Source organism: Grus americana, chromosome 8 (assembly GCF_028858705.1).
Source record: "Grus americana isolate bGruAme1 chromosome 8, bGruAme1.mat, whole genome shotgun sequence".
Classification (NCBI taxonomy): Eukaryota; Metazoa; Chordata; class Aves; order Gruiformes; family Gruidae; genus Grus; species Grus americana.
This window is the reverse complement of record NC_072859.1, coordinates 22,221,853-22,249,141: the sequence shown is the minus strand read 5'-3', so window position 1 is coordinate 22,249,141 and position 27,289 is coordinate 22,221,853. Positions and strand designations below refer to the sequence as shown.

The 27,289-nt window shown below is 40.3% G+C and overlaps 1 protein-coding gene and 1 long non-coding RNA gene across 4 annotated transcripts in view; one reads left to right on the top strand and one right to left on the bottom strand.

Annotated features, from left to right (window-relative positions):
- Window positions 1-24,533, bottom strand: part of ADGRL4 (adhesion G protein-coupled receptor L4) — a 162,263-nt gene extending 137,730 nt beyond the window's left edge. Inside the window, exon 1 of one of the 2 annotated variants that reach the window (XM_054833349.1) lies at window positions 24,471-24,533. In XM_054833349.1, the coding sequence (XP_054689324.1) occupies window positions 24,471-24,501 (31 nt within the window). In that variant the 5' untranslated portion in view covers window positions 24,502-24,533. The remainder of the gene's footprint in view (window positions 1-24,470) is intronic. The other variant, XM_054833348.1, reaches the window with a different exon arrangement.
- LOC129209223 (uncharacterized) lies at window positions 537-17,655 on the top strand. 2 transcript variants are annotated; one of them, XR_008578018.1, is made up of 3 exons: window positions 537-691; window positions 6,209-7,134; window positions 9,901-17,655. It is a non-coding gene; the product is annotated as an uncharacterized LOC129209223 (long non-coding RNA). The 2 variants fall into 2 exon arrangements; XR_008578019.1 differs by lacking the exon at window positions 537-691 and adding an exon at window positions 6,019-6,096.
- Window positions 24,534-27,289: the final 2,756 nt, after the last annotated feature.

Here is a 27,289-nt window from a genome sequence, read left to right as displayed (position 1 = left end):
TGAGGAGAGCGACACCAAACATATGACTGTTTATGGGGAAGGGGACTGGGCAACTACTAAATAAAGCTAGAGCAGCTTCCTTGGAGTTTCATTCAAGTTAAAGAAAAATAACATTTTCATTGTGTAATTGATGGAATCACATTTAAAAAATACCAAGAAAAACCCCAAACACAAACCAACCTCATCCTTATTTTTCAGAACTTAAATTTTCATTCTTTCTACAGGAGAACAGTATGTGTGGGTGACTAATAACAATCCAGCCATCTGGACTTCTCTCAGACAAACTCATGTTAATTCAAACTACACAGAAAAAAAAAATTATATATATATAGCCTGCCTCAGAGCATTTGTGAAAGTGTTATGGTCTGCAGAACTGTCATGCACCGTCAGCAAATAGCAAACTTTAGAGCACCTTTAATGTTACACCACAGTGCTGTTGTAGTTGACAATTAAAATAGTTAATGTGCAAGCTGGCCTTTAAGTGTTACGCTAATCAGAGTAACGGATTGCTTTTGTATGATGACCCCATAGCTGTATCTTAGTGCTCGCCGGACAAAAAGAGATTTTTTTTAATAGTGCCCAGTTGCGACACTTTTAATCGTGTGTTTCTGTGGTGGTAATGAGGAAGGACATGACTTACTACCAAGCTCACTGAGGACCTGAGCACGTTGGTGATCTATGCAGATATTATGTGAGTACGTGTGGCTCCCACAGTATCGTATTCAACCTCATGGTCTTCCAGACCCAGAGGCAGCATGAGGGATTCAGTCCTTTAGCATTTCTTCACTGCTCCCGTAGGCACACAGTGTTTTCAAGCCCTCTTGCTATTCATATTTCTCAGCTATTTAGAGAAGAAGCCCTCCCCCGTGCCTACCTTTGTGTGGATTTATGGGGCATAAGGAATCACAGGGCTGACCTGCTTGGCCAATTGTTCAAGGGCAAGAGGGAATTCATGTTTTTTCCCCGCTTACCTGTGCTCTGTGCTTACACATTCAGCAGCACACAAAAATTCTGTGTATTCTGCTTGCCAAGAAAGATTAGTACCTAAGAGTTGAAATCAGGGCAGATTGTATTTCAAGCCATTTTCCTCTTCCCCCATTCTCCCTCTGCCTCCAGCTTTTCTTTTTTTTTTTTTTTTAATTATTCAGGTTCAAAATGAAATGCAGTGGTTATATTATGCTAATATCAAACTCATTAATGTTAAGCAGAAAAAATATGGGCGGTAGCCTGCCAAAAGCTAAGCCTTTGCTTTTGCATTCATCCAGCAAAGTTCATTGAAATGGGAATTCATCCCTTTACTCTGGATTAGAATTAAACTCCTGGCATATTTAAAGAGCTGTATAAGGGAAACTGGCTCAGATGATGCTCCTAGAAAAGTACTATTCAATATTACTGTCTTTATTACAATTTTAGTTCTGTGACCTTATGCAGAAAATGCCTCATTCAAGCTCAGAGAAGACCTAACCAGGAGCTTTGTCATGTGTATCAATAGCTGGGTAGGTTTGCTCCATCTGACAGTGCCTAGAACTACAGACCTTAGACTTGTTAAAAAAAAATGTTATTTCCATTAAATACAACTGCACTAGAAGTACAAAAGCATAGATCTGTTCCTTGTTCCATGACAAATCCTATGGTTTCCCTTATCTTCATGCAGAATTTTGGTTGAAAATAAGGCTCATCCCATTCTAAATCAGAGCATCGGAGCCTTTTTCTTTAAGCAGAAAATATAATAACCTTCTAAAGGTACTTTTTCATGCAAGTTTCTGTTTATAGAGTTTAGGACTAATTTTTGCAGACTAAAACAAGCAGGCTGGAAGTGGCTCCCAATTCCAGTATTTAATTACAGGGATAAACACTTTCATAAATTATTAATTCTTTTCTGGGAACAATTTTTGACCCCATGGACAACAATACCATTATTCCAGTTATTTCATTATATCAGTCTATATTATCGCCACATATCATTTCCCTTCCAAAATGTTTATATAAAATTTATAACGTGATGAAAAGATCTTCCCCCTAATTTTTGTATGCAAATGTAAAATCTTGTCCATTTCCTCACAATATTTGTTCTGTTTAATTGCATTTTAGATGAAGATAAAGTAACCACCCCAAAGACATTAGCATGCTCGTGCCAGGGCTCTGCGGATGCTGCTGGCGCGCGGTTAGAAGATGCTGTGCCTCAGCTACAACCTGCTCTTCACAGATAGCCTGGCCTGGGGGTGGAGGCAGAGCAGTCCTAGAGAAGGGCTTTGGGGGGCTTCCCCCCTCCCCCTTTGTCTGATCCGTTTCCAGCGTTAGAAAATTTAAAGCCCAGCAATGGCTTGGAGAAAAAGAGGCTTTTTCTACAATCACTGGTTCCTCCTTCAGCCAAAACAACTTCAAAACAAGCTGAAGACAGAGTTCGACAGGGCTGGTTGCCTAAAGTGGCTGTAGGCTCCAAGAGACAGTAATAAAGAGAGCACTGGCAGCCATTCAGCTGAAATAAATCTCAGAAAGAAATAGTATAGAAGAGAATACAAGTCCGAATTGATTTGCAGAGGTGTTGTGTCTGCAGCAGCGCTATGAGCCCTCGTCTCTCAGAAACCACCTGTATTTATCCCCCCAGTACTCGGCCGGGCTGTCCTTGGGCGAGCGGAGAGCATCACCCCTTCCTAACTCCGGTTGCAACAAGGGCAGCACATCCCACAGCCTCTTCCCTTTAATGATCGTTATGCAAATCTTTACATTTGCCATTTGCAAGAGGTTTACATTGCGACAATTTCAGGAAAATAAGTCAGTAATGCTCCTTATTGAGATCTTTATGGAATCTTGAATGTATTCCTGGTTTATAGATAAACATATAGGGAATATAGGCCTGAGAGGAGGAGGACAGTTAAAAAAATATACAAATCAGCTTGCCGTGAGCAGAAAGGTCTCCTGAGGTTGAAGGTGAATTTCTTGCCTATATAAACCCTGCTGAATCTGTCAAAACCCGTAAGTTCTCTGTAATTTTGTAGAAGACTAAACACCTGGAGGGCTCTAATAATTGATGGTAAGAAGACAGCTCTGTACTTTTGAAGTTAGTTTTCAATGTGAAATGTATCTAGTGCTATTTAAATAAAAGATAAATCTCCTTCAGTGAAAGAGAAGAATAAGAAAAGTATTGAGAAGAATTAGAAAAGTATCAAGGAGATTTTCCAGTGGCTTCTTATCTTGAAAGGGACATTTCTAGTTCTACTCAAGAAATTAATTTGATCTATAGAGCCTTTAAAACTAATTTCAATTCTTCAGAACTTGCAATATATTCAGTTATTTAAAATATTAATAAGTGCTCACTTTTAACAACATTTGAGATGGCTATCAGCTCCTCTTCTTCAAACTTCCTGGCTTTTTTTGAGTAGTAAGAAGGGTTTCAGGCTGGATGTAGCAGCGAGGTGAGAGTAGAGGGATAAGAAGGGTATTCTATAATGCACACTTTATAGGGTATAGAGTCTGGGTGGCCTAAAGAAAAGGCATATCATAATCTTATCTCCTTCAGAGTAATATCCCTCTAAAGTTTGATTCATTCATTCACAGTTAAAACTGGTAGAAACGTCAAGTATCACTTACACTAAAATACTCCCCCCAACACGTAACACTGAGCAAAACCAAGCCAACTAAAACACCAAAATCACTTAACACTGACTCCACTATGTAAAAGCAGTGCCAATGTTTATCCACTGTATTATCTGGCAAGAAGTGGATCTTGACTCATGCTGCTCAAAGACAAATAATAATAAAAATCTGAATTTCTGCCGCATGGGAAATTTCTGACTTTTCTCCCTGAATCAGGATGAAAAGTTGCTTGCTTTCTTCAAGAATATTTCTGTTGAGAATGGAAAAAAAGAAATTCAGAAATAATGTTTTGGGTTTATTTTTCTTTTAAAAACAAAATGTGATATGCCAGCATTGAAATGTTATGATTCAATTAGGCCAAGCAAAACGGAGTCATTTCAGTGCAAATCTGTGTCACTGAAGTATGATGCACATTATTAGCACACTACTGCTTTGTTATTGTACTGCATTTTCCTTTCTCAGGATGATGCACCAAAACGCCAGGAACATTAAAGCGTTGCACTTTAACTAACACGAGATACTGTGGTGACTCAAACTGACAGCTATCTGTGTCAAACTAATGAAAAGAAAAGTTTGGGTTTTTCCTGATTTTTTGACAAATTGGAATTATTCTTCTAATGGTAAATCAAGATTTCGGCAGAATCTCAGTTTTCTCAGAGAAACACAGTTTCCCTAAAGTACAGGGGAAAACAATTTCAATTAAAAATCCCTGACCACTTCTTAGCATTCACTGCACTTCAGTCCTAGTCCTCCTGTCTGCTTTCAATTGTATTTGCCATGGCACGCTAGCACAAAAATTGAGTCTTTTTGACCCCATTTCTGCAGAATATGGATGCAAAACTGTTAAAGTGGTACCTGCACAAGTTTCACTTTTACATACTAGCAATAGTTTAGATGTTTCTTCTCCTGGGATCACTCTTCTATTTCTTTAAACACTTAATGACATTTCTGTACCTCTCCTTCCTAGAGAAGGTTTTTCAGTCTCCCACTGCACAGACTCGGCCAGCTCTTACAGCTGTGCCCGAGCCCCGAAGTGCGAGCCCTGGTGTGTGACACGCAGGCTGCTTGGAATATACTCACTTTGATAGCAGATTAGTTTTCAAGAGGGATTTGAGCTGGGCAGCAGCATCACAGGAGGTTTAGGCAACCGTGTGATAAATCAAGGCAAGTGTATCTATTTCAACAACCAAATCCATCACATAGCACTAATGATATTTTTTTCTTGTTGTGTTGTTACAGACACCGGTATCGCACCCTGAACAGAGCTCAGTTAACATGCAAAGGCAAGCGCCAGATTGCTCATGTTAAACGGACACATTTCCATCAGTCTGTTTTCATAATGAAAGGCGCTCTCCTCTGCACAGAGGCTAACTTGAAATACCTACCTACAAAAGCAAGTGGTAGAGTCAGCAGTGGAATGAGTGTTATCTCCCTCTTTGCTGTAAAAACATCCTCTGAATCTGAGCTCCCCAAAACTTGTGACCTAAACGTCAGCTGATGTGTTAGCCAGCGCCTGAGACTGTTTCCAGAGCTGATGGCGTAGTTTCTGCTTGCTCAAGAGAGAAGCAAACACGAGGCAGCCAGACAAAATATTTGCTGAATGAAGGACAGAAGTGCTAAGAAAGAAACTATTTTCTAGCTCAAGACAAGCTTTGGAAATGCAAGAGAAAAAAAAAAAATTAAATCAGCTCTGTCATTCTGTTCTTCTCTTTGCTGTCAAGGCTGGGTCCCTCCTTTCTTCCAGGTCCCTACTTTCTACATTCACGGACATATTACTTGCTTCCAGACTGATTTTTTTAGTTCCAGAGTTGCAAAGTCGCTGTCTCTTAGCAAATATTTCACTCTCAGGTTTCCTCTAGACCATTTTATTTCACACATACACTTGTTTTGGTTTTGTGGGTTTTTTGGATCTTTTTTCCTTCTTGCTGACAGTTATAAAACCTGAATGTGTCTAAAAGCAAAAAAAGTTTGAAAAAGAAGCGGATAGAAGAGAAACCATAGTGGATAAGCCAGATGAGATGGGGCTGACTTTTCTGCAGGGACTGTAAGACTGCAGAGTTTGCCCATACAAAGGATAGGAAATAATGTTTATAAACATCTTTAAAGTCTGCAAATAAGAGAGTTCTTCCCCAATAGCTATAAATTAGTTCAACTGCTAAATGTATTTCCCTATAAATCATGGCCACTGACACCTCAACTAGAGTCCATTACAGTCCAAGGTCAGGAATTAGCACTTCAACAACTGTCCTAAGCTTAAGACCCAGCATGCTCTCAAGAGAAGCTGATTTTTATCTCAGAAGCACTTACTTATTCTAGTTTTAAGTGGAGTCTGGTTAGCTAACTCAGAGATACCAACATTTCAGAACTGGAAAAAGCTCTTAATTTAACAAGGTGTTTTGAAAAGGAGAGAAGGAGGGACAGCTAGGAGCATCCAGAGAGCATTCAAAATACATGCTACGCAGTATGCCCAGGAGAGAGATCTCCAGCAAGCGTCAAAAGGTAAAGCTGTTGGAATGGTGTGTATTCATACTGACTTCTGCTTAATGTTTTATTAAGTATATGGGTCTGGCCATCTGTTTTTAAAATAGGATTTGGCTTCCTTTGTCCCCAGGCCAGCACATGAGGAGGAATAACACACTGTAAGCAGGCTGAAGGTGAGGATTAATGGTCATAGGCTGGTGTGGAAATGAAGAAGTTGGAAATGATTTCTCTCTTCTCATGTGTTCATTTCACTAGATGTATGAGGTAAGCTGACAGAAATATTTGCCCCACAGATCATTTGGAGAATCTAGCACGGCACACAATCTCCAAGACAGGAGACGCAACAGGAGCTTTCCTGGGGCTTCAAACACAAGGCACAGATTTTTGTTACAAGACATTATTGCATGAGTACATCCAAAAGAAACTGAACTAAAACCTACAGAATAACTCACACTAAGCAATTGGAAATATCAATAATTTCCTAGCTGCATTTAACACACATGCTGGCTATTAATATCGAGTCATAGTGGTTTCTCTTATGAAAAAGATTTAGTTCTCTCAGAGTTTATTATTATAACTATTGTCAGAAGAACACTTTAAAAGAAATTCCACTGATTTTATCTTTTCTATGAGGCAAGGACCATCTCTTCTTATGCACCTACAAATTATATGGCAAACTGGGGACAGTCTCCCCAGCACAGAGGGGTAAGTAGTACAGCTAACAACTGCAGCATTTGATTGATATCCTCACTTCCTACAGCAAAGATTTTGGTGTCTCCTCCCCTCCCCCCGGCTTTTCTCCTGTTGTAAGCCCTGCAGCTGAACTGAGCAGCACGGTGAACCTGCAGAATCAACGCTGGCAGCTCGTTGAGGTTAAACATGATAATTCAAAACCAATGAGATGGTACCCAGGAAGGACAGAGGGATGTGAAGTGAAGATGTGGAATCAGCTGTGATGGCCAAGTGTCCTTTAACTCATTCTACAGCATGTCTTGCACCACTCTCATGCAACAGTAGTACCTGCTTCACAGTTCATCTCGCTGAAGCGCAAGCCAGGTCAGTATTTATGGAGGCAGCAGTGTATGTGTGTACAGTTGCCATGAATCCAAGCATAAGTAGGAGATTTTTGTTCTAATCATTCTCTACTGAAAAGGTAAGCTACTACATATTGCATTATTCACTATATTTTTCAGTTCAAGTGTACTAAGCTTATATGCTCCTTATAATATTATGATGGTTAGCAGTACATCAAGACCAGTATAAAAGTGTTCAGTGTGAATATTATCAGACCAAATAGCAGATCATAAGATGTGCACATAGCAAGTGCTTTATTCACCTGGGAGTCAGCGTATGTGCTTCTGTGAAGACTGAAGACAATATTTTAACTTTTGCCTGCATATTCAAATTTTTTCTTGCCATCTGATCAGATGATTAGGAGCTCACACAGCTTTAAAAAGGCAATTGTTACTCTTGAGTTTAGTCAGATGAATAACCCAGGGTGAATAATTAATTTGAGAAAATGTGATCTTCAACCACATCCAGTCTCCTTGTCCCTGTGGACATCAGGCCATTCTCACATACAGGACGTGGCCTCCAGCAGGTATTTCCCTGACTTGCTGCCAGTTGCAAGACTTTGCTCTGGTGCTTGGAGTGGGACTGGTAGTCATCTTTCTGGTTGACTTTCCTGTGCTTGTCACTTGCTTACAGCAACAGCCCTGAGGTTCTCGGTTGCTGTCTCACTGCCGGTGCTGTGTACCTTCACAGGACTTCATATCTTGAACACATTATCCCCTTGAATTTACCTCCAGCCCCAGAGCACCTGACATCTTTCCTCTTGATAAATAGCACCATTACAAAGAAAATGGTCACAACAAACTTCTAGTGATATACACCGAGTAGGTAAAACCCCCTCTATCCTACAGCACGGGTAAGAGGAAGCCCCTGAGAAATCCACCTTGTCTCTACTTCCTTGCTGTATACCCCGTAGCTCAAGGCCAGACTGATCTCTTCTTTGGCAGGACTGTGTTTGCTGGTAGGGGTTTAATTTTTCTCTCTTCAGCCTGCTCAGAGGCTGGTGAGACGATCTTGTACGGCACACTACCCACTGGTCTCAAAGCTTTCCCGTTGCTCCCACTTCTTTAAGACAATGAAGTGGTGCCCCAGGTTGCCTGTCCTGTTTGGTCTGAACGCGAGTCCCTCGGCATCCTGGTTTCCAGCTCAGCAACTCCGTGTTGTGAGCCCGACACTTGACTTCTCCTGAAGCAGCTGGGCCTCACAAGCGAGCGGGCTTCCCTTGCTGGGAGGAAGCATCTGCTCTGTGCGAACATCTCCTGCATCTAATGGCCTGAGGAAGGTCTTCCACATCACAGAAGAGTGCCCAAGCCTGGCCGCAGAGTCAGTTTCTCCCTTCATTTCTTCCCTAACAGCTAGTTATCTACACAAACTGAAATTAAAGCCTCTCTCCAGAATTACGCAGAGCTAAGCCTGGAGCGTGTGACATTCACATGATAGTTGTATTGTTTGTGTTTTTTCTCCGCTAGTCTAAGAACAAAGCTTCTGATATTTGAACTTTTCCCATTTCTGCCAGTTTTTTTCCAGAAGGAAAAAGCCATTTCTAAAATGAATTTCCATATTCAGTAGAACATTCACTTTTGTTGAAAAAAGTCAGATAAATTGATACACATTTAATAGCATTGGGAAGAGGTAATTAAACAGAAATACTGCATTTAAAATATCCTTCCCATACAGATGAATCAATTGAACAATTAATGAAAAAATCATTAAGTGCTTTTGTTTGATAGTAAGAGATTTAAGGAATCATTTTCTTGAGAAAGATGGCATGTGGGCACTTGGCAAACTGATAGACAAAGTTTTACAGGTAACATTGTGATTAAACTACTAATTTCTATATAGGATTTGCTCTAAGAAATCTGAACATCCTTAATAAACACTGCATAAACATGTATAAAAACTCCAGATGTTAGCAAGTAGTTCAAAATTATTTAACTGTCCAATTTAATGGGATTTTTCCCCTGCATTCTGAGACAGTCACTTTCCCTTGATTTATTCAAGTTACTTCTCCCCTTTCTACAGTCTCATAAATTATTTACTCAAAAATATGGTAATATATATTGGTTCGCAACAGCATTGGTTAGCTGTGGTTGCTCAGCTGTGTCAGGGGAGTCTATTCTGTTCAGTGAGGGAGTGAAGCTATATTCTCCCTACAAGCATCTTCCCATGTCATTTATAAACTTCCTTTGCATGAACATTTGGCCTTAAAACTTGCTTTCCCATAGGACAACACAAAGAAAGGTGTCAGCCCAAGGAGACTTCATGCACAGTTGAAACAGATACCCATAGATTTATCTTTTTTTTTTTTTTGAGTATTCTCTTGCATTTGGAAAGAGCAGTTCTTCTATTGACCAGATACACTGCAAAAGTAGAAGAATAAACTGCAAAAACCATAGGAGGTAGGAGCTTTCATCAAAAGAATATAAAATGGCAGGAGAGACACTCTTGCTGAGCTATTGGACTGTATAATTGTCCAGGGATTTTTCAACTGAAGCCTGCAGAAGTTTTTCCAGCGGAACAGTTTTTCCACCAGAAAATGATGATTTGATAAAATTGAAACTTTTCACAGCTGTACATTGATTTCTTCTAAATTTTTGATGGCTCATTATTGAAACAACTTGTTGAGGTAGTATTTCAACTTGTTTTAATGTAACAAGAGTTGATATAAAGTTAAGTATTTCAAGTATTTTTATTTTTTAAACTTTTGTAATGAACCCAAACCTTAAAATTTCAACATTCCTTCTTTCTTAGGGTGAAGGGAAACTTTTTCTAGCATCAGCAGCTCCTGTGGACAGGCCATTCCACTCTGCCCTGAGGCCTCCTGGTGCTCCTGTAACCCGCTGGAGGACAACAGAGTTTCCTCAGCAGGTCTCACCCCTTCTCTCATGTCAACATCCATTCACTCCATACCAGATCAGGAGCCACTGCGTGTGCCCTAAGAAACACTCCGATGCTTGGCTATTATTTGATCCTGCCCAAACTAGCAATGCATACTTGCACTTAGCTATACTGTTCCTCTAACATACCTCTGAATTTATGAAAAATTCAAAATTTTGAGGCTTCAGAATGATACAAATAGGTAATCTCCTTTTAATTCCTCCTCGCCTACTCCTCCACAAATACCAAAAGTGTGCGGCTCCCATAGCTTCTTAAGATAAAAAGTATTATTGACCTTTCTGCTATCTCTAGATTCCTTTCCTCTCTTTTCTCTCACAGGTTTTCTGGCTTTCAGACTTGGAAAGTAGCTTACCAAAACAAACACTGTATGAATGCTGAGAGAACAGCATCTGATTAAGTGTTGGATGCTCATTGTAGCCTTATTTTATTTCTATTTTCAAACAGTAAAACAGAATAAGCTCCATTAAAAGTTTGACCTTTGAAAGCCACAATACTTGACTTATCTTGAGAGAACACTTCCACCATAGCAAGGCTTATTTGCCAGTGCATGAGTTGCTCAGAGCAGATGACATCAATAGGTTGCTCTGAGCATTTTAAGTACAATTCAAAGAAAAAAGCATCTTAAACTCTACAATGCTTGGTCACATTTTGAAGTAGATTTCTCAAATATTCTGAAAAGTTGACTGAAGTCCTTCAGAATAATTTATGTAACTGAAAGTCTTAAATTGAGCTGGTAGATGCCAAATACTCTACTGAAATACTTGATAAAGGAAACGATCTATACTGCTGACCATCATCAGGGAGCATGTAAGTTATGCTCCAGATTAAAAAAAAAATTAAGTTCAAGGTGAACATTTTACAGTAAGGTGTGTTAAAAACCACATGTTAAGTCAACACAAGGTTTGTTAAACTTTGTTGCTCTTTGGCTTCACAGTCTCTGCTTTCCTCCAACACTGAAGTACTGAGGGCTGGCTGTGCGCAGGGTACCTTCACAGCCTCCTCAGAAAACTTACACAAACATCCTCTCATGAAATTTCAGGCTTTTAATCTTACTCCACACACTTCTGAAGGTTTTGATATGGCCTATGTGGTCTATAACTAATTTATTCTCATTATACGTCCATTGTCAGTCTACCTGAGCAGTGGTAAGGAAAATAACGTGCTGTAGCACTGCAGAGATCTTGTCAATTAAATGCAGAGAACGCTTCAGTATCTGTACACACAGCCGTACTGTCGAACTGAAAGTACACAGAAACCGTTAGGAATATGCCATACTGCCTGTGTGTACCATTACTCTGTAAAATACTTCAATATTGCAGTAATATCTGCCAGCTGCAACTCACTGTTCTTCACATCAAATCAAATGGCATAAGTGTGTGGAGCCAGGACCGGTGTCAGCTATTATGTGGCAGTTTTTCCTAAGGGGACGTGCTGACAGACAATCAAAACTTTTCTTTAATATTTCTTATTGTGTTTCTGCTAGTGAGACTACCTGTCATGTAGCAATCATTCCTTGCTTGTGACAGAGAAACAAAAACAGAAGACAAAAGCACTTGGATACCCATCTCAAATGTTTGGATTCGATGAAGTTTGTTCATGTTTGGGTTAGGCTTTGAACAGCGGTATGCCACGGTGTGGTTGTGGACTTCGGTTAGTAGTTTTGGGGAATGTCAGATACCCTTAACTGAAAATCCAAGACTCCCTTGCAAAAACCTGGCTCTTCACATACACGCAAACTCTCCTAACACATCACGCTGACTACGGTGGAAGGATGCCACAGATGGAAGCGTTCAGCCTGGATGGGCTGAGCATGCAAAATCTGGATTTTATTTGAACTACCATTGCAGGGCAGTGAAATGTGATAACAAATACTTGTCATACCACATTGGTCAAAGTCTCGGCTTCTCTGTTATAACAGCGAAAGTAAAAGCAAACAAGCAAACAAAACTCCCAAGCTCAAAGGAATCCTTCCCAAACGGTAAGTGTGGTGTACCATGTTGTGGTACAGAGGATTTAGCACTGCTATGTCAGCATTACAGACTGACTGCCTTTGTCCTGAACACTGGCTAGGGTAAACTTTATATCATTAAACTGATGCATGGTATTTGGTGTAGCCAATTGTGGTCACAGTGTAAATCAGGAATTTTGTAGCTTGAGAACCTCAGATCTACGCTCTGTGCTTTAACAAAATACAATTTCCTGTGCAGATTCTGCTACGCAAGTCGATTATTCTTACCAGAACTGCTAACATTCATATTTCTTTCAACCAAAGTATTTTCAAATCAAAGCCACAATGGTAACTGTCTAACACGGCATACACATTACACTGGATAATGAATCCCTTTCTAGTTCATGCAGTAAAATCACCTATTCTTGGCCAGCGTTTCATTGCCTGTGCCTCCAACATTTTTCCTCCTCATTCCCCTACATATCTCTATACATCCATTCTTTTCTGTCTCTTCTCTGACTGTGTATTCCCTCTTTCAGTTTTCCAATGCTATCCATGTTTTGCTTCCCTCAGCCAATGTTTTCCACCCAAAAAAAAGGGGGTCCTAGTGCTTGTTCCTTTCTGTGCACCATAGTCTCGGGTCAACTGTAGCACCTTCCTTTGCCCAGGAATTGCCAGGGAGACAGCTGGGAAGACCAGACCCTTTGAAACCACCACAGAAAAGGCCAAAAGAAAGCAAGAAAACCAGTACAGGTGGGAGCAGCAAGTGGGGCTCACACCCCAGTTTGGGAATGCAGGTGGGCAGACAATGCTTGCTGTACGAAGCTGGAAACAATGGAACTGATGGATGGGAGGATTAGGCTGGATGAGTAGAAAGGAAGGGCACTGCGCAGAAACGGACAGAAGAAAAAATACATCAAAGGGCTCAAGTAAGCAGTAAGACATTTTAGGATTAAGCTTTGCTGATCCAAACCTCTAAACTACTGGAGGTTCACCCACCACTAATCTTGTCCCCCTTCATTTATGAGAAAACATGACCAAATATAATCAGTTACAGGATTCTGGGATACGGTTATATCAAATTATATCTCCTGTAACAAGATGCAGTGCAGTGGCATGGCCTGCATTTCAGCTGTAGTAGCAGTCAGCTTTTTCCCTTAGATGTCACATCTTACTGTAATTTACTATCTGGAAGACTTGTAATTAAAACCATATGCCTCACTTTTTTTGTGCACATAAGGGGACCCACATTTCTATAAACTTTGCCAATTGTAAACTCATCTCTCTCTCTCCACTAACCTGTGGCCCAACTGCGTGTAATAAGAGTAATTTGGAGAATGATATTTGGTTACACTCTATTGCTGCAAATTGCTGCTTTCCTCTAATGGCCTGAAAAGTACAGAGCTAAACCAGTTAATCTGAAATAAGCTAAAACTGAAAGCTACGTTTTAGGAACAAGCGATTATATTCTTCTAATTAATGCAACATCACTTTGCAGTAGCTTATATGCCTTTTCTAATAGCAAGGGTACATTTTAGGACAGATACCCATCTCTTTGGTGATGCAGAGTGGATGTAAACCTGTCACACCTGAGAAACTTTGATACAGACAAAACCCTAGCGGGAATAACGCTGACATACCTGGCTGCATGCCGCCCTCCTGCCCACAGGTACATCACATGCAGAACTGCTACTGGAGTAGACCGAAAGATGTATCTGAAATATTACTGCATTTTGGCTGCTGTCAGCTACCCTCCTCAGTGCCCGTACCCGTCCCAGTCCTGAGCAGCCTCAGGGACAGGCGATACAGAAGCGATGGGTACAGCCCTGCCCCCCCCCAGGCACTGGGACCAGGACCAGCTCTTCATGGCCTTCGTGTTAAAAAGGCACGAAACCCCTCAGAAGGGGTCATACTTTATCTGTCATTCATTGGACTGTACCCATGATTTGGGCATTTTTTTTTTTTTTCCATGTTAAATGACAGTCTGGATAGCTGAATTTTTGGCTGTTTTTTGGTCACCTGCAGACTTGTTCACATTCTGGCACTGTAGCTTTGCATCCCATCCCTGGAACAGGAGCAGAGAGCTGCCAGACAGGGCGGTGCAGGACAGAGATACTGCAGGAATGAAGGCTAGACACCACGATTCAACACACTTTGATTCATTGCTGTGGATAACTCCATCTCTCATCTTTGGACAGCTTTCTCCCAGATATCTCAATAAAGACAGGCCGCATACACAGAGATTTTTACCATACTGTCTGTCTCAATCTCTCTCATCAATAGATACACGAGATGATAGCCCTACAAATATCAGAGCTAAACCTTCTGGTTACAGCACAAGGGTCAATTGTTCAGTTAATGTAACCAAACTCCACTGACTTCAGTTGAAAGACACCCATCTATCAGTGGAGAATCTTTTCCCTTCCAGCTTTTTGCCTCCTCCCTGTCCAAAAAGCCCTAACAACACACAAAACCAGGACAATTTTTCAAGATGCTGTTCACAAGTATATTTACTGGAAATATTCCTGGTTTGAAGAGATTTGAAACATCAGCATTGCCGTTCATCTATTCATATCAGTACTGAAGTTTCACGCACAAATGCAAGGGGCTTTATAAGAAAACATTACTTGTCCCTTACTTTTTGTTTTCTTTATTTCACCACAGCACCCACTCCTACTGCACCCTACTCCTCCTTTTCCCCTCAATACCAAGGGCACATTAACCTGGCTTTAATCATTCACTAATGCGAAAACATCATCATGGCACTTTCTGTCCTCAAGTCATATTGTGAGTTTAATGCATATTTCTACTAAACTGTTGGATCTATAGAAATCAATCAACTAAATACTTATTTGTTGTCATAAAAAAAATTCTCTACCTTGAAACACTAAGATTCACTTTTTATCTACATATTACAGTTTTAGTTTGGTCATTCATTTTAAGTAAGAAAAAAAATTGGAGGGACAAGACCAGCTCCATGAAGTGCTTGAACAAAAAAAAAATTTTGGAATAGAATCTAAGGAGTGTCCAATCACTGCATTGTCAGATTATTTAATTCAAGAAATATTGACGTTTTCACTTTCAAAATATCATTTTTATTGCTTAAAAAAGGTTCCAAATTAAAACTTTAATGGTAAAACATGAGTATGTAACAAAATGCCCAACAAAACATTTTTTTCTGGGGGAAAAAGATTTTTCTCTCTTACGCATATCCTATAACCTTTAAAGGGGAAAAATCCAGTGTTGTTTTCATTACAACATTCTCTCTTCACCCCTGCCCCCCCAAAAAAAAATCATCTGATATGGCTGTATTTACTCAGCACTACTTTTAAAATACCTCCAAGAGTCACAGTTAATGCTGACACACGAGGCATGCACTAACCTGTGATGGCATTTGTATGACAGCTGAATTTGCACGAGTGATGAACAAGGACAAGTTGAAAAAATACAGCTACCAGTACAGAGAAAAAAAATCATAATATGACCACATAAAACTAAAATGAAAAGTGGTTTTACTTATTCTCTTTTCTTACTCAAAAAGTGGCTGTAAGGAAAGAGTATTACAAAATTTTGTCTTTCAGGGTGAGATGTGCTTAGTAGCACTATCCTTCATAATTCCAAACAAAACCGTTCCTGTATGCCATTCCTCATCCCACTTCATCTTCTGCCTGACTAGGTGGAGCTGACTGCTAAAGGGCAGTGACCAGTCACCAGGGTTTTGCTCTAGACAACAGAAAACAGCATATGTACACACACACATCTATATATATATAAACGTGTATATACACACAAACGGTGCATTATCATAGGTAACTGTATTTGATCCACATTTAGTATCTGCCTGCCTAGATCCCAGTAATAGACATCCACAGTTTTTGATAAAAGTTCAGTTACTGCTCTGAAATTATAACCCACTGCAGCCATGTGTTTTGTCCTGAACAGAATATGAATTTGGACAAAAATTGTAAAATATGGTGCTATTTAGGGGATATTCCCTATAGAAAACTTTCTGCATCGTGTTGGGTAAACGTTCATGCAGAGCATTACTGCTGACGGACATTGACTCTCATCAGCCATGCCAGAACCTGGAAACCTGTTATCCTCCTTGCTTTACTGAAAAGATAATATAATTTGATGTGTTTCAGGGAGCTTTGCTGATGCACTCTGCACTCCAATCTCACAAAAAATGTTGTACTAACCTGCCTTGCACAACAGCAGATGACCTTTGCCAGGAGAATGTCACCTCTGAAACTGCTTCTAAGTGTGATGACAGCAGTTTGCCATTTTTAAGAGCACAGCATCTCGAGCCCATGATGGTAAGAGCTGGCTGTGAGGTTAGACTGTCTTTTCTGGATTTTTTTTTTCCTTCCTTTTATATGAACCTCCACAAAGCACCCCAAAATGAAGACATCACCCAAAAAAGGGAAGGCTGAGCAGCAGATTAAGAAACAGGCTTCTATAAGTCTCCAGACAAAAAGTTTTTCCCCTCCTCTTTGCCTTTTTTAGTATCTCTTTGATAATAACAGTTGTACCATATGTTTGGGTGCATTTTTAAATTATAACAAGAGAAGTCCAGGTTACAATTTCAGTGAACTAATCTGATGGCAGTTAGGTCCCTCTTTCCCCCTTTTTTCTCCTGGATATTCATCTTACATTGGATTGCAGTTTCAGACCTGCATTCAGATGAGCACAGCAATATTATTTTAAAGTTATTGATTCAAAAGATGGCAAGGGAGAAATTCTGGGTTGTTATGCCAAAAGCACCTGAAATGAGAAACCTGTCACAAGGAAAAGGAGTATCTTGTGCTGAAGAAGGATCAGAGCCTGAGAGAGTCACGCAACAGATGTGCAAGAACTGCAGCCAGAGACATCCTGACAACCGTGCCATTAAAGGTGTCATTGCAGAATGAGGATCTGTCTTAATGCTGGAAGTTTTGGAGAAGTGGAAATACACAGGCCCAGGTGTACAATCAAGAGTCTTTAAAGCAGCTGTTGACTAATTTGTACAATTTAAGTTGTCTTACATGTCACAATATGTACCCAGCCTTGTACTTAGAACGTGGCACTGAACGTATCGTGTGCTTGATGTTGCATAGCGGGTCTTAACATCGTTTGGATAATACAAAGTCAAAACAGTCAGCTTCGTTAAGGATCCTCAATAAAGTAACCCTCAGAGGTACTGGGACTTAGTTACATGCTCTTACAACATATCAGAGAGAATGTGCTCCTTCAGGGGACAGCAGATGGTGGGTTCCTTTTTTTGGAGTGGACACCTGGGATCGCCCCAACACGTGTGGCATCCACACCTTCCTCTGGGCAATCTCACTTCTGGACTTACCAATTACATTGCATTTTACACCCCCCTGAGGACTGTGTTAGTACTTTTATTGTGTTAGATGCTATTCATATATGTGGAGAAAGGACAAAGACAACACAAAACCTAAGCCCCCATAAAGACACATAGTCACGGTACAGCACTGTCACAGTTCAATACACTAAAATCTTAAAAAGGATGGTAAAGAGCTCATTAGAGAGCAGGACTCAGCTCTGTGCCTTGAAATACATCAAAAACTATATGTTTATTAGTTTAGAATAAAAGTTACTTTAAAATAGACAAACTATCAGCATCAGAAGATTTTGTGTTCTATTTGAGCAGTGAATATTTCAAACAACATAAACTTTGTTACAAATATATCAGTGGCTATATGACAAGACTTGTCATTTCGCATCAAATGTATAAATTTTCACTTGCTATCAATAAATGTAATTTGCTATGAAACTGCTTTATCTTACTATGCTTAAATTAATTATATGAAAAATATTTAGAGCAAGTGTTTGTCATTTGTCACTTTATGGCAAACCGACTGACTAGGAGTCGTATTACATAAAAACCACTGGCCATGATTGTGTTGAACACGATCTTTTCAGGCTTCTTAAAAGCCCAAAGCATCCAGAGGGCCAGAAAAGTAAAACCCAACCCCACTCTCGCAATTTTCTGCCCCTCCCATAGATAATTTCACAAATAGTAGGGGTGAAAGGAGCTTAAAGGGGCTTAAAGCGCCTGCAAAGAGAAGATACAAGGAAGAAGCAGACAGGTTTGTAGTTGCTTGGGCAACTGGTAAGTAGCTGCCCAAGTGCCAACCTAGCACGACCTCAATGCGCAAGGTCCAACAGGATTGTTCTGCTGCCCACGTCGTTCATACATCAAGATTTACACTACCCAAAGGATCTCTTGTATCATCACCATCACTTTTGCATGATGGAGAAACACCTACTGCTCCTTATACTAAAGGCCAATTTCCTCGGCTTCTGCTGTAGAAATTTTGGCACAGCAACACGCGTGGGTTCAGGAGATCAGACTACATGGAAATCACATAGTGGGCTGCGGTCACTAAGGAAAACTTCCCCCAAAATTGTTCACGCTAACACCATTTTAAATCCAGTGTTAAGATTTCCTGCACAGTAACTTTTATTCACACACTTCAGAATTAATCAGGGGCAAGTGCAGGAGATGGCACAAACATGTCCTCTGGTGTAGTTATGCAACAGAGACATTTCACAATTAATTATTCTAACCAGATAAACTTCCAAACATTGCCTAGAGAAATCCAGCATCCAAAACATTTAAATACTGAATCTAGGAAAACAGGAAGTTGAGAGCACATATACATTAATTTTTTTGTTGTTGTTGTTTTGATGTTTATACTTTGGTACCTAAAAAAAGAGTTCACTATATGAAGCAGAAAAGCATATAGATACAAGCCAAACGAAGCCAACCTGAGTCTTTGCAAACCACTGTCCTTACATTACAATGGAAAACTAAATGCATCCACACTATTTGGACCTGTCCTTCTGGTACTTGCTGGGTAAAAAATTAGGTTACAAATGCCCACTTCTGGCATAGCAAAAGAAAAAGCGACACAGCTCTGGTTCAAGTAGCAATCGTTATACTCTAGACACAGATTATGCTTCCAAAAAAGAAAAAGTTAGATACCAAAATAGTCTCTTCAAAAGTAAAGCATTTTGAGGGGATCTAGGTTTCTGGAGATGGATGATCTGTTTTTTCCATAAATCAGCTCCATCTAATAGGTCTTAAGTAAATACTGCAAAAACAAGGCACACATATACTGCTATTGTAAATGAAAGAGGTTATACTAAGTGCATGTGTCCAAGCAGAAGTTCACTGTAAATTTATCCCATCTTAATAGATATAGAGGATTTTAGGCCACCATAAGAGCAAGAGCAACATTTTGGCTTTCTCAGGTATCTTATCAGTGAAAACTTACCTTTCCATCAGAGTCATAATTGCATGCTAGTAGATATACTAAATGTATGCTCCCAGGAAGGATTACCAAGTAAGCATTTACTATTAATGTTGCTGATAAAACATGGCTAAATTATTTTATAGCAGAAGAAACACCTGGGGGCAGGGGGAGAAAACTGCTTTTTAAGTCTCCCGTGGCACATTAATTTGGCTTATTTAAGTCAAGTGAAGTGCTGAGTGGTGATAGAAAGGGAATTTTGATGAAGCGCTCAAGATCTATTTGCTGTCCTCTCTCGCACTGGGGACAACAGAACTACTCACAGAAAAGAAACTGTTAAGAATATGAGTAACAGCAGTATGAGACCTGGAATAGTTTGTAAATAAATAAAATAAATACATCATCCAGCTTGGTAAATATTAACTGCCTCTTCCTACACTTCCCGTCTGTATTATCTCATTCTAAACCAAGACGAGCATTGTCCTTTGGTGTCTAGAGAGTCTGGATGCAAGTATCTTAATTCTTTTGTGCAGCAAGATTTTGTTCACATTTAAACAGTTAATGTTCCTTCTTACATCCCTTTGGGAAGTTCAGCACTGGCATCAGAGTGTCCTCGATAGTAATCGACAGTTCATGCCTTATGCTCACATATGTGCATCATACGCATATGTACCACCTTATCACCGGTTCTGAACAAATTAACTCAACCTGAATATATGCAATTTTCATTGAATACATCCCCTCCTCAGGAGGGGATAGGAGCCAGATTCTCATTCTGGATAGAAAGTTAGCAAAAGAACTTATTTAAGTCCTATTCAGCATAAGTAAAGACATCAGGATCAGGCCTTGCATATTTAAAAAGACTTTATGATTTAAAGCTACATTTTCAGCATGAAAAACGTATTAATTTGAAAGACATGGAAGAAAGCGTCAATAGGCTTATTTTGTCCAGAACAAAAGCAGTCACAATAGTAATGCCCAAGTTTTACCTGCCCTCTGTTAGCCAAGAACAGCAGTGGTTAGAGAAGGAGCATGGTTTAACAGCTCATCCAAAGCAACCTGGCTGGTGCAGCACCGCTCTGTGATAACGCACTGGTATCTCAAGGAGTCCTGACAGAGGAGCAAGAGACAGAGAGGATACACCATGAGAGTACCATTAAACTAAAACCTTTGAAGAGTTAATGTAATGCCCTCAGAGGCATGCAGGGACATAGCTCTCATCGCCCACCATGTAAATCTGCATGAAACAGAGTAGCCTGTGCTACCTTTGTGCTGGTTGCTGCAGCAATGAAGGGACCTGAGAGCCAGTGACAAGTGTTCAAAACTCAGTAAGGCTCCTCCAGGAAGATGGTCTTAATATTGACAAGACGTTCAAAACAAACAAAAAGCCCAATGCATTTGCTGATATTTCTTGTACTGTTGGATTCCTTAAATGTCGTTATATCTGGCTGTTGTGGTTTAACCCCAGCTGGCAGCTCAGCCCCACGCAGCCGCTTGCTCACTCTCCCCCGTGGGATGGGGGAGAGAATTGGAAGTGTAAAAGTGAGAAAACTTGTGGGTTGAGATAAAGGCAGTTTAATCGGTAAAGCAAAAGCCACACACACAAGCAAAGCAAGACAAGGAATTCATTCACCACTTCCCATGGGCAGGCAGGTGTTCAGCCATCTCCAGGACAGCAGGGCTCCATCACACGTAATGGCTACTTGGGAAGACAAACGCCATCACTCCAAACATCCCCTCCCCTTCCTCTTTCTTCCCCCAGCTTTATATGCTGAGCATGACATCATATGATATGGAGTATCCCTTTGGTAAGTTGGGGTCAGCTGTCCCAGCTGTGTCCCCTCCCAACTCCTTGTGCACCCCCAGCCTACTCACTGGTGGGGTGGGGTGAGAAGCAGAAAAGGCCTTGGCTCTGTGTAAGCACTGCTCAGCAGTAACGAAAACATCCCGGTGTTATCAACACTGTTTTCAGCACAAACCCAAAACACAGCCCCATAGTAGCTGCTATGATGAAAATTAACTCTATCCCAGCCAAAACCAGCACACTGGTAAGGGTCTTTTCAAGAAACCAGAACACTGACACTTGGGAGATTATTTAGAGAATATATAAACTGATTTAATGGCATTTTAGGAAGAGAGAAGCAGACACAATTAACATCAGCCTAAGCCTTTGCTTACTAAAACCTAAAGACCTGTATGATTTCAACTTTAGTCAATAAAAACTGCAAAAGTTTCAGAATTGATTGTCCAAAACTGAAAGCTGTAATTCTGTAGCATACAGTGACAGATAGTTTGGAAATTCTATAGAAAGCTTCATATAAGTCTATTCAATTATAGAAAGCTTTTTCCAAAGAGAAGAAAACTCTGCAGAGTGGACTATTATCTACTGTACTTACCATTCTCAGATTGTAGTTTATCAATTTGTTATATACCTTACAGGTACAGAGAGATAGTGAGACCTTTTTGGCAAAAAGGAAAGTTCTCATCTATTTGAGAACTTAATTCCTGCAGTTTATAGCCTGAAAATTGCTATAAACATAAACTGAAATCAAGTGCTTTCTACGTGAGAGAGCTGTTACACAGCTGTGAGATTAGGGCCTGATGTAGTTTACCACTCCATTACAAAATTTGTTGTCCTATATTCCAAGTCCCACAGGATCTTCTGTTTAGCTACAAGTCTTTACGCAACGCCATTGCCCTCAGCGAGAGATGAGGAAGCGTTATCCCTGCTTGTCTCAGGTCTCTTCTCTTTGCACTTGCCATATGACTAAGAACTCAAGCTTGATCACCATTGCCATGCTCTGTTTTTTCGCCATTAGAAAGCATCATTTCTAGTGTGCTGGATAGTCTGCATCAAAGAAATTCTGCTATGGTAAAGTGCTAGCAGAAGCTATCAAAGTTCCCACTGAATGGCACAGATTTGGTTACACCCATGCGATTGTTAAACATCCCTCCTCCAGAGTGCCGGGAGGAGCACCCCACTGCCTTCCTGCAGTCAAAGGGAACGCATGAAGTTGCCACCCAAAGCAACGGGCTGCAGGAGCCGCGGAGGTGGTCAGGGAGCTCCATGCTGAAATGGCGGTAGGGAGGGACGCTTTGGCAGGCTGAATATGACTGGAAGTGAGAGTAGCAAGGAGAGAAGTAGTTGAGCGACCGAGCTCTGCCTCAAAGCTTTCCGTGCCCAGGGAGGGCGGCAACACATTTGTTTCTTGTCACGTTCAAGAAAACACACTTTGCGTAAATTCCTTCCAACTAGGGACAGGTTGCACTAATACATGCAACTGCCCATATTCTCCATTCCCCTCCTAAAGCAGGCAAACCTACAAGGCTACAAACAGTGACTAATTGTTTGGGCCAAAGGGGCAAGGATATAAATGAGCTATTTCTCATTACACTGTTAGAAAATATTGATTACACAGACACAGATGGCAAACACTAGTCATGCTGGTATTCTCAAATCTCTACACTGAGCCTATCTGGTATATATTCATTATTTTTACAAGTTCAAATTATGACTGTTTTCCCTATTGACAAACATGGGTTAAAAACATAATAAACAGAGTGGCTTTGTGTTGGTATTATTAATGAATTGGCAACAACTGTCTCTGTGCCATTCATCTCTCAACAGCTGTTTATATTTTATTTTAAATCTGTAAAAACATTGCTTTGTAATCCCTTGATCTGTACAATAATTTCCTTTTGTTCCGAGCCGTTAAAGGTGTCTTTGAACTACTCACGGGAAAGAAAAAAAAAGCAAAAAGAAAGAAAAAAGACTACTCATCTGTTCCTTCAAGACAAGACCACTTTCATCATAAAAAATGAACATCATAAAAAATGAACACCGAAATCAAAGCAAAAAAACAAAGGTGGATGAACTCTGTACTGCAATAGGATAAAAGTCAGGATGTCTGTGGAAAACTATCAGTCATTATTGTTTTAAATTGCTCTTGATTTGTGCAAAGGAACAGACCAAGTCAGCCGCGCCTAATCTTTCTTCAGAGTTATCTTGTGCATTTATTCGCTGCTCTCTGGCTCGCTAGGAATTCTGCTCACTGTTTGTCACAGCCAGGAACAAGACTGTTAAGCTCACCCCTTGTTGATAAGTAGGCGTTGTTACTTATGGATATCCTGTTGTGTTGGCCCCCTGGAGTCCTGAATTTTCTTATTGTTCAAGCCACAGTGATTTCAGGGCAGCACTCTTTACGAAATACAATGTCTAGTTGAAAATTTGTCAATATGGGTTCTAAAAATAGCTGAGGTATGAGCAAGTACAAATAACCTTCTCTCGATTTGCTTCTCTATAACAGTGTAACCGGAAAAAAGAAAAAATCTTTAAAAACTGGAATGAGAAGGCAGTGCCTCAGCTTGTGATTTATTGTATTGCTGAAGAGATTAGAGACAATGCCTGCTTTTGAAACAAAGCACATAGGTAAATGATGTATTCATTACACCACTGGAAGAGCAAAATAAAACATGCCCAATGAGGAAAGTATTGTCAGCAAAGAGAATAACATCAAAAGATCTCTGGGCCAGCCAGTTCAAATCAGAATAGCTCAAATGAAGCAAACGAAACAAACAAGATTTACAGCAGCATTACTTCGTTTTCTAAAGTTACAAAATCTCGTAAATGTATGTTCTGGGGAGAACATGTGGCCTTAGGGGAGCTGCATAAAGGTGATTATTAAAACACCTACTTAGATTGTAGTATATTAATGCATATATTTGATTTGAACATACTTTTTGGGATATAATGGCCACTTTATTTATTTGTCCAAATAGGCAAGTAATATTATATAAGCCTCACGCTATTTTGCACTCAGAGAATTCCATGAATACCAAATTTACCGAATAATGCTTTTTAAATAATAATAATTAAAAAAAAATCAACCAGACCCCTTTTATAGCTTGATATGCTCTTTCTTACCCTGCTCTGCGAAGTGTATGACATTCAAGAGAAGGCAGGAGAGAGAAAGACAGATAGAGTAATCTAAAAGGGACAAAAGAAAACCAAGAAGCATTGTTGAGGGAAAAAGGGAAAGAAATATGAGAGGTTCTGATCTAAACAAAAACAGAGAAAAAGACTTGGAAAGAATTTCAGAAAAGGAGTATGTTTAATTGCCTACAGCCCCAGGAGAGGTAATTTATGTGCCAACAAGTTATGGAGGTTTTATGTGCCTATTAGTCTGCTATTCAATTAAAAAATGTGTACTTACCATGGCAACCTCTATGTCTCATGATACACATGCTAATTCTAAGATATCTCTGTAGAGCACCTTCTTAAAGAAACATATACCACACCACCAGCCACAGTCTAGATTTCCAGAGTCACTACGAGGCAGTAGAAGGAGTAGCCCATACAAGAATAAGGAACGATAGGCTTGGGAGCAGGACGCGCAATCTTACTGCGCTGTTAGCAACTCCATATGGGAACGAAGCGGTGCAACGCGTGCACGCAGTGCATTGCTGCCCCTTAGGGCAGCTCACCGTACCGCCTTGCCAGCCTTTCCCCTGCAATTCCCTTCTTGCTCACTGAGATAATACTCTTATGCTTTGCAACAATGCTGCTTTTCCTGTGGGATTTGTTTTGGACTGGGTCACTAATTCCTTAGGCCCTGCTTCCACAGAAGCTGTGTAAGCTTTCAAGTCTACTCTCCTTTATTTAAAGCCTGCTAGGACATGCACCTTCCCTTTGTTTCAGCCTTCGCTGGCTGGGAATTCCCTTTCTCACCAGCCCACGTCAGACTCGCTGTTCTCAGCAGGCGTTGTCCTTCTCCCTCTTCCTTATTTGAGCTTCCCATAACAACAGCTATCGGCACGGCTGACCTTCCACTCGCTGGCTTACTTCTTTTCAGATAAGCAGTATCCGCTGCCAAACTTCTTGGTCAGCCACATGTAGTTAATGGATCAAAGCATTTGTCACATACACGACATAAGGAATGAACCTCCTTCAAAAAACATATACCACCCCATCTATGATTTTTAAGTATTTAAGAGACTTCAAATACAATCTTTACGAGAGTAAAGACAAGAAGGCATTGAAACGATAACCTACATTTCCAATGGCTTTCTTGCCATTAATTGCTTCTCATTATGATATTCCTCCCATTCAATAACTACTGAAAGCACATCAGATTACTCTTCCTATGGATGTGGAACAGGTAGTCCTCTTTGCTTGTCTGTAGCTCATTTAGGGCTAGTGCTAAAGCATGCAGAATACAAAAAAAGGAAAGTATCACCTTGTGTAAAGTTCTGGATTTGCTGAGGATTAAGCTGCAATCTCATTTCAAAGACATTTTGCTTCTTTCCTTGCTTTCCCTAATAACAAGGAAACTAGTCTTATAATAGTCATTATCTTTAAACGCTCAATATTTACACTAAGGTGGTGGAGTTCCCATGCTGTTTTCTGCTTGTAAGCACTCCAGTGGCACATCCAATGAGAAAAGGGGTATCAAGTCACCAGATAAATCCTCTGTAGTCATGAACAATGTCACAGATGTCTTTTTTTTTTTTGAAAGATTCACAGCATGCCCAGTCCATTCTTAATGGTAGAAGAATACTTGTTGGTTTAAGGAAGCACAAACCAGCACTGACCTGCAAGGAGCAGCTACTTTAAACGCTGCAACTGATGAATGCATGGCTGCGTTTGATACTTTAACCTGACACCAACAAAGCACAATGAAATGGCAGCAAACTACAATTTCAAATTTAGCCCCTTCACCTAGACTTTGCTTTCTATAGCTGTGAGAAGGTGCAAAGTTTTACTCACATTTCTGAGGCAGAGAAGCATCAGGCTGTAGTTCCTCACGACAGCAGCAACAAAAACACCCCCAACTCACATGGTTTATCCGAAGCTTGGGAGTGGGGCAACGATCCCACTTAAATCTTCTCTGTTCTGAAAGCTTCCCAACATTTGAACAAACAGCAAGGTGCCTTGCTTTTCTGGTAGGTAATGAGCCTCGCTGGCCACCTGACAGTTTACCACCAGCGTACTAGTGTCAGCTGTGAGGGATCAGCACTTACACTGGGGTGGAGATAGGTTCACCTGGTAGTAAAAAGTTTCCTTTTTTTTTTTTTTTTTTTGTCCCCCCCCCCCTGCTGTTTTTCCCCACATCAGATTAGACTGCATGAAATATGGAATGGAAATATGAAGTCTGGGTTGAAGTGAAGATAAATGCTGTCGATAGCTTCCTACAAGATTTACCTCTCCTCAGTATTTGTACTGATGCTGTAAGGGCATCTTCAGAGGAAAGAAAAACATTTTCCTGAGAGATGAGAAATACATGATTCAGTACATAATGCAAACCGTGCGTTCGGAACTGTAATCTATGTCAAACTAAGGAAAGTTTTGAAGATGTTTGGTATGAATGTGCTGCACTAAAGGTATATTGCAACTCTTCCCACTCAAGGGAGGAACAGATCTGAGCAGCTTTTTCACATGATGGATGTGAGTGATTTTCATGAGCAAGCTACATTGTCCTTTTTGTATTACATCTCTACGATCCTGGGAGGGGAAAGTAGCTAAAAGCATCAATTTTGATACAAATCCTTTATGGTCTTTAAATTGGGCGCTGCCACTTTAATAAGCCACACCTGGTTAAGATTCCTGTTCTGCTGAATTCCTCCCGCCGTAATGAGCCCTGAACATCAGGCTGAGGCTGTGATCAAGACAATACAATTAATCACCAGACCGTGCACAATTTCAGTAACATGAAAATTGCACGCAGTTAGATTTTCTAAGTAAAACTAATATTTCATGCAGTGGAAAGGTTGAAGTTTCAGTGCATAACAAAAAAGAATTTTGGAGGTTTAAAAAAACCTGGCAGTCAGCAGGGCCACGTGAAGGTGAATGCATAAATCAAATAACTATACCATCTGTTAGAGAAAACTTAACGGGAATTAAGTGGCCCGTATTTTCTAAAAATATCTTTCTTCACAGTGTGCAGAAGCTCTGAATATCTAAGGAGGAATACTGGAATTGGACTTTAATTAGGAAACTTTGAGTTTTGAATACAACATGAGCTTAGTCAAACTA